Source organism: Pieris rapae, chromosome 8 (assembly GCF_905147795.1).
Source record: "Pieris rapae chromosome 8, ilPieRapa1.1, whole genome shotgun sequence".
Taxonomy (NCBI): Eukaryota; Metazoa; Arthropoda; class Insecta; order Lepidoptera; family Pieridae; genus Pieris; species Pieris rapae.
Window position 1 is genome coordinate 9435053 of NC_059516.1, and position 10922 is coordinate 9445974.

At 31.9% G+C, this 10922-nt stretch overlaps 1 protein-coding gene across 1 annotated transcript; it reads right to left on the reverse strand.

Moving 5' to 3' along the window:
* Nucleotides 1–3023: 3023 nt before the first annotated feature.
* On the reverse strand, nucleotides 3024–9816 carry LOC110998894. Its single transcript, XM_022267708.2, has 3 exons — nucleotides 9516–9816; nucleotides 6505–6663; nucleotides 3024–5955 (listed from the first exon to the last, which is right to left on the reverse strand). Exons 1-3 carry the CDS (start codon nucleotides 9814–9816, stop codon nucleotides 5726–5728), a joined length of 690 nt encoding a protein of 229 aa, XP_022123400.2. The 3' UTR covers nucleotides 3024–5725.
* Nucleotides 9817–10922: the final 1106 nt, after the last annotated feature.

Below are 10922 nucleotides of genomic sequence, written 5' to 3' on the forward strand. Positions count from 1 at the left end.
TACAATAAATTGATGAAAATCAAAGTGAAGATATGCGTAAATAAAGTCGGTAATTTTAAAAAGATTTTATTAAAAGAGTTCCTTAAGATATACAAAATAATAGCAAATTAAAATGCAGTACATAAATGCAAGTGATGTTTTACGAGATCTATACATCACAAAATAAACACAGTCTTAAAAATACTAAAATCAATAATCACAAACCTAATACTGAATATAACTTCATTAGTTGAGTAATGTTAGAAAATATATGCTATATTAAAACGAAATAGTTTCCGACAGACATACTCAGAGACGTTTAATGTCGATTAAAAATGTCACTAAAGAAAGAAAATGTTAGTTTACGACTTATTCAGAAAGCATAGAACAAATAGAGTTTTTATCTTAAACATCTCTGAGTACCGCAGACAGAGATAAGTTTGCAAGTGTTATTAATAGGTAATTTGCGCACACTATTCCTAAGCTAAAATCTTGTAAAATTACGTGATATACAGTAAATATTTTAAGACACTTTACATGTATGAATAAAAATATGATCTTGACAAACTTCTTTACATCACCGCAGTTATTACCAATAAAAAATCGACATTAGTAACTTTAAAAAGTATTACAAAACATGATACTTGAATTCATAAAACAAACCTAAACTCATCAACTACAAGGCACTTTTAACCTACAATACATTGCCAAACAAAATCAGATCGCACACCAGCATCAGTATTCTGTAACTTCCAAAAACTAACCCAACATGAGCTTTTATACCACGCGATCCCATGGGACTGAGAAGTTATAGATTACCGGCTCTGTACTAATAGTCAAGTCGAAACAACTGGCAGAGGATTTTTTAAATCGACCTTCTACACCGGTGAAAGAAATTTGTGAGATCAAACAAAATGTTTCATTCAAAGACAAATTTAAAATGGTAACAAGCGATCGGGTTCATGCACTAAACCTAACTTATATTACGTTTGAGACTTTCAAACCCATCACATATATAAATGGCAAGCGTGTAAATAATAAAAGAGATCTAAACGAATAGTAAATTAAATGTCGCTAATACATGAGATAAACCTAAATTTTATCTCACAGGCACTATAATTAGATTCGTCATATCATATTCCAAAAGAGGGTACACAATTGAGGGTATTTGAAATTTTTTTAAATAAAAACAAAATTTGAGCGACATGATACATGCCTTACGGCTAATTTTTCATTCCATTTTATGACGATGCACTATAGAAAATATTATTATGCAGTGTTCAGGAGTAGTGCAGAGAAAATATGTTTTTCTTATAGAGTATTATTTATACTATTATATTCCGTACAAAGGAGTTAAACTAGAAATCATAGGAACTGTTACAAAAATTAATAGTTATTGTAAACACTATGTGCGACTAAATAATCGTGCAATGGCGTAAGGGACATAGGATTTACAGGCGCTGGGAGTCCATTTTCTTTATTCTTATTACCATTTTGAATTGGATGCAATAAAGGTAGCCTAGGTTCTTTCTTTAGGCTGGGCGGGTGGCTGTGATTAATACTCGCTTTAAGAACTTCCAGTTTATCTGTAATGATCAGATGAGCCTTGCACTTCCACTTGGAGCCGTATGCCGTGCAGCTCCACCGATGCGCGTTGGTGCGTGCTTTCAGATGTTTGTAGAAGGTGAAGTTGTTCAGGCGTAAATTGATCCGACCATTCGGGCGTAGATAAAACTCAACTGTTGACAAAAAACTATAATCAGCACCATTTAGTAAGAATTCTATTACAACAACTTATTTTTTTATATAGACGAAAAGGAAACTATTACCGCACCCATGAGAAAATACGTTATTAACTTATATAAATACTTACTATCGTATTGTAAACGAAACGCAACGTTCGCCTGTCAAAATACATGCAGCCGGAAATCAATAAAACTTATACATACACACGAACATTTACTATATGTCATGGAAATTTAAATCAAAAACATTTCAAGTTCAATATTTATTGTACAAAGCTGTTTTTAGGTACAGTCATGCCAGTCTTGCATGAATTATAAGCCTTTGAAGTTTGATAGCCACTGTTTGTAAAAAAAATATAAGTATACAAAAATAGCAAAAAGGAATACGAAAAATAACACTTTACAAGTAAATAAAAATGATTATTTAATATCTTTATACTTTATCATTTACTATCAGCGTTAGTGCGTTACTGAAACAAATACACAAAAAACTTTCCTTATAAATAATAATGGCACTTTTCAGTAAAGTTCCCCGAAAGGCCCAAAGCAGTATATTACGTTGATAAATTATTATTATTAATTAAGTACATAAATATCACCAAGTACTCAATCATTTTTCGAAGTAGTGTAGATATAAACTTGGTGAAATATTGAGAATATAAAATTAGTAGACGAAGGAGCATCTTTCTTTAATATCAGGAAAACCCACGAGTCGAACCCTTCTTAACATTCCCGAGAAGATACTTAGAAGGCTGGTGCGTATGTTCAACATGCGCCCGTACAACTAGCATCTCCTTCGTCACATGCATGAAGGCCCTGCAAGACCTGGATCCCATTTGGGTGCAGCTCCATCGAAACCCATCACGGAGTTGCTTATGCGAATAATAGGTGTAACCTTTGAACATGAGCAAATTCTTTCCATTTCTGCTCTTCACCATAAGCACTAAAAGGAAAAGGGGCATCAAATACCTTGGTCCTAAGTTTACCACCTACCTGTATTTAGATCGACGACGCGACAGGGGCAAATCTCAATAAGACCTAGCCTGACCTGTTATAAAGCTTCCATTACTCTTAGTCACGATATGTATAATTTTATTTATATGTTAATTTTTCCAGCAACTCACCTGATAGTAAGATACGCTGTGGTCGAAAAAGACGCACGAAGACTACTGCTTGATTATTTATTTAAAACAGTTTCCCTTTTCCATCATAGCGTAGAAACCGTTTGACAGAAAGAGATAGAGAGAAAGAGAACTTAAGACAATTGTTGACTGTTGATAGGTAATTAAATATCAAAAGTAAGGTAAATCTTCATTTAATTGATGAAAATCTTTAAAACAATTTCTGTTTCTATTTAAGCAAAAGTTAAACGCACATTTAACGCAGTTTATATGAGACTTTAGCCTACAGATTTTGCAACGCTGCCGATCATTTGTCCAGGTAGGCCAGTGGCCAATGTCGTCATCAGCCCATCGAGCTGTGCGCCTTCGTATTGTTTCTTTACCTTCTTCATCAGAGCGTGTAATTATTGTGAAAGGTTCTGTCTTTCCTATATTAAAGTCTGCAATATATAACTTAAATTCAAGAAGTGACATACCTGAAGTATGTTACCATGTTTGTAAATTAAACGATTTGTTCGTCGAAAATAAAAACGTAGGTAATAAATCTAGGGTAGAATGTGCAAGAGAATACAATGGTACCTCTTTTTGGAACTTGTTTACATTTTAAAACCCAATCATTTATTAATTCAGGGTCATCATGTCCTTTAATTTTGACTTTAATACAATTTGCTACGGGGGCAATTCAAAATACTAATGATAACAAAATCGGGGGATACAATTTGGCGTTACTATTTTACTGTACAGCTAAAGAAATAAATAATTTATTACAAGCGAGTAACTTTAATTCCTAACATTACTTTAATAGTATTTATTATTTCATATTCAAATTAAAATGTATTTTATAGGTAACTGTACACTTATGAACCCTAAATCTAATTTACATTTACTACGAGTTTCCAAACAAGGGCGTGGAGCTGCCACTCTCTTTAATCGCCAATTTTTGATTAACAGATCAATTGTAAGACAGCCATACTTCATTTATCGAAAAGAAAACTAAGACTACCACAATTTTAATTCTCCTTACAATAAACAAACTCTCTTGACACTTGGAAATAAGCGAATTTAACTTGTGTCAAATCTGGCTAAACGCGGAAAATGGTTTTTAAATATTATAAAAAACTGTACATAGAATCGAATAATATAATCTAAATTACATCATATTAAGTATTATTATTATTAGAGTAAAATTTACATAGAATCGAGTATAATTAAGATCATTATATTATTTATTAGAGTTATAACCTGTTGCTAATAACATTTTCGTCTTATTCTCTTTACTAATCAAAAGAATAAGACATGATTTTGACCAAGTGTAAAACGAATGAAGAACCTTAACTATGATGCACCGAAGGCGTTTAAGATTTTTCATAAGATATATATAGGCATATAAGTTGGCCATTTCTTAGATGCGCAGAACGTTACATTACCATGCCAAATCCGTTCGAGTGTCAAAACCATTCAAAAACGAGACAGAGCCGGACTTCCATACGTCAATAATGAAATTCGCGTTTATCAAGACCCGACTAATTTCTCACTAAATCTCGATAAATCTTACACCCAAAACTGTATAGTGTGATAAGAAACTAAATTTTCACTATTATTTCTACACATAACTAGGCAACATTTTACATCTGACATACATACTATTATTCATCAAATACTTTGGAGGATAATGGGTGTGCGATTCTTTTTTTTTAAGAAGCTTTCCTTCGTGGCTTATGACTAAAAACGCCGAGCAGCCTTTGGAATACTGACTGGAACACTTCCAGCGATAACCGCTCTTTACTGGGTAGTGTTTCGCAAATGTATAGTTATTAAACATCGCTACTTCTTTTCCCCTATGGCTTGAGACAATATATTTGACTGAAACAAATTACCTGTTTTAACATTCAATTGTAGCATTAGATAACTTAAAAGACCCTTTTTGGTATAACATAGATGGTTCAGGTATTAATTTCTTATGTTTGTTGTTTGATCTGTGAGTATATTTTTCATTCACCTGTTAGTACGGGATTGTTTTTATAACTAAATTTCTTTCCCAGTAGCTCTGAAGCTTGATGGCTAGCCAAACGCCTAAACAATCTATTCGCAATATGGGGATTCATATTAATTTTGGCGTAGAAAAACATTTTTTTTTATGATTAGGTATATTCTTACAATGTAGACGTGCAACAATATAAGTTTAAGCATTAAGACATTTGTTTCTAAAACTAAAGCATACCTATTGTTTGATTCTATTTGTGAACGTAAATACTATGAATGAAGGTTTAATTTCAGATAACAAAAAGGTTCATTTTGCTGACGCTAAGAACATCTGTTAAAAAACTGTGTGTAGATAATTTACGTATGAAGTATTTAAAATCACGCCATCTTGTGGTAAGTAGCATAAAATTTGCATAATCACCTCAATTTTTCACGAATTGGCGCAAAACTTTGTGCTTGTACAGACGAGTGTTGAATGCACCAAGAATATTATGCCTAAGATCTAAAAGAAAAATTTGGCACGTGGAAGATATCACGCAATTAAGATGACTAGTAATAAGTTGTGTCTCGAACTAAACATAATCTAAAAATTAAGTACATTAATTTGTCACTTACATTTACGCATATATTTGATTGAAAATACAAAATTAAGTTTTAATTCTAACCTAATAAAGATAGATTAAATAATCTAAATAATACTTCCAACTTCTTACACAAAAAAACTCACTGAATTGGAATGACGATTTTAAGCTAAATATGGGTAATATCAACTAGTGGATAAGTACAATTATCCTTTCTCTAGGCCTACTCACGTACATTTTATTATTAATAACCTTACTCCTTTGTAATACTTTCAACTGATGTGATAACAGGCAGGGTAGAGAAAGAATCGCGGCATCAGTCATTGAAATTATATTTAGTGTAATTATCTTCATGATTATGAAAGCCCTTATGTTTGATGTAGCGTCCTTCCACCGTAGTCTGAACACAACTGTTGCAACCAATACGCTTTCTGTCTCTGCAAGTCCAATTTATTGTATTCTGATACCGATTGTTAATCCAGTATTTATTATCCTTGAAAATAAGAACCATACTGCCGCTTCGATGAGAAGGTAGATAATATATATCTGAATCTGAAATAACACTTAATTATAGTACACATTCAACTTAAATACCACCGTTAACATAAGCAAATAAAATAAATTAGAGTAAACAGCGCCATCTTTTGACGAATAGCGTTGTTGAAAATCGCCAATAGATGGCGTTGCACAGGAAGAAATTGGAGTGGGTCTCGCACAATAATACCAATTCAAAATGCATACAAATAAGGCTACTCGTTAAATTAATTATAATAAAAAATATTACACAAAGGTACGAGAATAAGATTGTATTCTAAAAATAAAAGATTATAAAACTAAAAATCATCTAAACTAGCAGGTCCCTAACAGAAACAGATGTAAGAATTGTTACTGTATAACCATCAATAAGTACATAATTATAGTTACATAATATTCTAAAAATACACTTAACAACAATGATTACTATTTAAATTGATGTATGTAATCTCCTAAAATCTTTTTCCCTAATAAAACGTCCGTCATGGCACTGTCTTAGTCTAGGAGGCTCATGAATATGTCTGCCTCTAAATATTGAAATGTAGTCTCTACCATCAAAACCTCTGTATGTTATTACATCAGCGCGACATCCATGGACATCTCGGGAAGAGCAATACCATTGTTTCTTGCCATGTGCTTGATGATTCTTCATGTAAAAGGTGAAGCCGTTGAGAATCAGAAGACCTGCTCCTGTCCGACCGGCTATAAACTGGGCTGGCACTGAGAGCAAAACAATAAAGTTACCGGTTTGATATAATTTCAATTACCTGTATTATGATAGGTGATGAGAAATTAACAAAACATTAACATAATTCATTTATCACCTTATATGCAAATGAGAAAAATATACCCCAAATTTTTTGTTTTTAGTGGTATATAGTCCTCTTTTATATAATTATAAATTAAATAGTGAGAAAGCATATTCAATATTAATTCAAGAAAATGCTTGACCACTGTTGTAATAATTAATTGAAGTGGGCAGGGGTGTGAAATAAAGTGATGACAAATCCCAAAGTTATTTATTTTTATTGTCTTTTTCTGATTGGTTTTAAGGATAGTGAAATAAATAAAACACATACACAATATTAGATTGCTTCTTTCTTTCTTTTTTCAAATAAGGCAATGGGACTTAAATGGAAATAAAACACACAATATATTTTATCATTCGTTGTCGTAAATATAAGATAAATACATATTCAATCCCTGAAATATTTCAAAGTTCCCGAAGTATGTTTTTTAAACGTGATAGTAAAAGTAATGGCACTATTGTTTATTCATAAAAATAATGTTAAAGGACATCCAAAAGTCCATATTGTTAATTTCAATTACACTGAAATTTTGTGTGTGTTACTAGTTACTTTTAATATTAAAAACTTTATATTGAAACTTACATTTTTTATAAAAAAAAAAGTCCGTTCAATTGTATCTCTACAAACTGCCAAGACATATTAATTACTAGCTCTGGAATTTATTTTATTTTTATTTCAAACATTCTTAAAATCAACCACTGATCATTATCTTCATGCCACTTCCAATCTTGATTAATTAACCTGTGGTATTCAAACTCAAATAAAAAAAAGAGAACCTCATTCAGAAAGCCAGTTTTTCTTGTTAAAACTATGAGGGCCTACACTTTTATGCAAATTTCTTCCATTTTTATTTTTAATAATATGAGGATTATGCCTCTAAACCAAAACAATAAGATGCTTCCCAGGGCATTGAACCTCACTAGAAATTTTTGAATGAGCCAACCACACCAACAGCGAGAGAGAATCAACAAGAATTTTTAGTTATGATGAAACCAAAAGATCTTATTAAGTATTGGGAATTGTACCCAAAACTTCCATTTTATATAAGAATTAAATTCAATTACAGGATTTTTGGCTTAAACAATTAAGCCTTATTAATGTTTAGCAATTTCATATCCTAAATATTTTAAAGTGGTAATACTTTAAAATATAATATGAGTTTGGCATATTTAATACTAGCTGAGCCCTGCGGTTTCATTTGCATTGATGTTGTTGTAGTGTGATGATAAGTATACTTAAGCTATCCTAGTAATTAACTTTTTAACATAAATACAAATTAAACCAGCAGTTTATATGATAAGTGCATACTAACAAACACTTCTTCAGTTTTATAATATCGTCATACAGATAAATTTTTTAACTGGGGATCAAACCCAGGCTTTTAACCAAAATCATTGCCTTTTCAATCATAATCATAATAGAAAAGATAGTAATGCATAAATATTGTATTCTTGCAACTGGGAATCGAACCCAAATTCTTATTTGGTAATAATATGTATTCATATACCTCTCTTAAAATTATAATATAGAAGTAGAAAACTCTAAACATAACCAAAAACATATTATTCTTTGGGAACTAAACCTAAAATTAATGCTTATAAATGTGTATACTCACACACAACTTTGTTGGATAGACTACTAGCTACTTGGGAGTTGAACCCAAAATTAAGTAAAACTATGACTATATTCTTCCAAGTTTTACCCAAATATAGACAAAAAGGAGCACATACAGGCAGACTTCACTTCACTTCACAACCATAAAAGTACTTAATAAAATAATCAAAAGCCTATGAATTTACTTCATTGTTGTAAAGAAACTTTTCAAGATTACAATTAACCTTTTGGAAGTATGTGTTTATAAAAAAAAATCTACTAATAAAACACACAATTTTATACTTGGAATTAACAATTCTAAAGAAAAATAACACATTTTTAAAGACTTTAAAGATTTAGGTATACAATAAAAACATTGGCCGGAAATTTTGCTAAAAATCGTAAGAGGGTGTATATAACTTTTGGACATCCTTAAAGAGTAAAACTTACAGACTATTACTCACCGAACTGCTACCCGGGATCAAGCATAAAACCCCTAAACGGGGTAAAAGCGGGAACCAAAAATAACCTCAACTCTTCATAACAACAACACTTTCTAACACTCTCACCATGATAACACATTAATGCAAAGCTACTGAGGCAACTTATAGCAAATATAACAGGTTTTATTTTTATCTTACTCACTTTTTGACCACACAAACCCGTACAAAACACATATTGAGAAATTGACGTTCCTACGTTTTAACTAAATACCACGATTGTAGAATACTGAACACACTATTGCCATGAGTCTCGCTTGGCAAAAATATAAACCAATACGCGACACGCGAATATTTCATTTGGGATGCCTTGCGATGAGAAAAATTAATAATAAACATCGGAAAACAACAGTTATTTGGCATCAAAAGAGTTATTTTGACACTTTCAAGTTTCAACGTGAGACAGAGACAAGAGAGTTTGAACTCTCTCGTTGACGCATTGTTACAATATTATCTCTGGGATGGACCCAGAAATATATGTATAACATTGAGAATTATTTATTCAATATATTTTTCTTTAAATCATTAACCTTACTAAAACCATACCTACGAATTTCGTTTGGATCCGTATTATTGTCAGCTTACGTTGGTTATACATGTAGTCTGTAACTATATAGGTCCTATTGCGGAAATTTCGAAACTGACCGACTCATCGAGCACATCGAAATACCAATAGATTCCCTAAAATGTGAAATGGTTCCTACCACCAAAATCGTGATACTTGGTGATTTTAATGCCCACCATGCCGATTGGCTCGACTCTGAAACCACGGTACACGCGGGAAGATCCTTACACGAGCTGTATAATATGATCATAAACAAGAGATGATGGACCTTTTGCCGATTTCGCATCCGTAGAACTACCATGGTTCTCTTGACCCGCCATTGGGTTAGTCGGACTTTGGCGTAGGTTGGTGCTTTCTGCCGTTCACGCGCCCTATACAACCTTTCTTTGTTGGGTTGTCGCCCCATGTGGCACTACAATTAAGTAGATTAGGATAAGCTGCTGGTTTTTTTGTGTCCTCCTTTGTTTGGCAAATTGTTGTTGTTGTTGTTGGATTGTTGATTGTTTGAAGTTTGGTTGAGGATGTGTCCCATTTTTTTTGGCAAAGACACTAAAAGATAATATGCATGTCTGTATGCTTGACATGTGACTTTCCTTATTTTTCTGGTTAATACTATACCATTTTTGTTGATAGTTGATATACCATTCATTCAATAGGTAGAAGAATATTTAAAGAACAGAAAAACTTAAGAAGGATGGTATTTTATAATAATTGCCTTTACAAGAGAATTCTGAAAGTGTAGGATGTTGTTTGTCGATGTTGTCGTAAGAAATTGTCTAGCGATTTTCTGTCGAATAAATCACGAGCTAATTTTAAATTAGGCCTAAGTGAAAATATGTTTCAGGCTTAAACAAAAGAGCTTTTGTTCAGAACAATTTAATGAAAAAACAATAAAAACGTTACAAATATTATTTAAATAGTTTCATTTACTTCTATTATTATATTTCTACATATTATGTCATATACTTAAAATATATTATTTATATATTTTTACACTAAGATAGTATAGTGTAAAAATATATAAAGATTATTAATTAAAATCACTACATAGTATAAAACAAAGTCGCTTTCTCTGTCCCTGTCCCTTTGTATGCTTAAATCTTTGAAACTACGCAACGAATTCTGATGCGGTTTTTTTAATAGATAGAGTGATTCAAGAGGAAGGTTTATATGTATAATAACATCCAGTACGTGGAGAAGTATTGTTATTTTTGAGATTTGTAATGTGATGTCGTAAATAATTACATTTTTTCCGCTTACATTGCAAACGCAGGCTGAACCCTACAAGTTTAAAATTACAAAAAAGTTTTAAATTACAAATTATTTAGCAGCGATCGAACGCGTATATTATCGGAGCTTTCCAGCGACGGAAATACATAGTAATAACCTGATTTTCATCAGCATTGCACCCGTGCAGCAGCTGGGGCGGGTCACTAGTTATATAATAAAATTCTACGGATACGCGCGTTATAGTAGTACAATATATTATATTAGTTAGCACAATTAATGTTA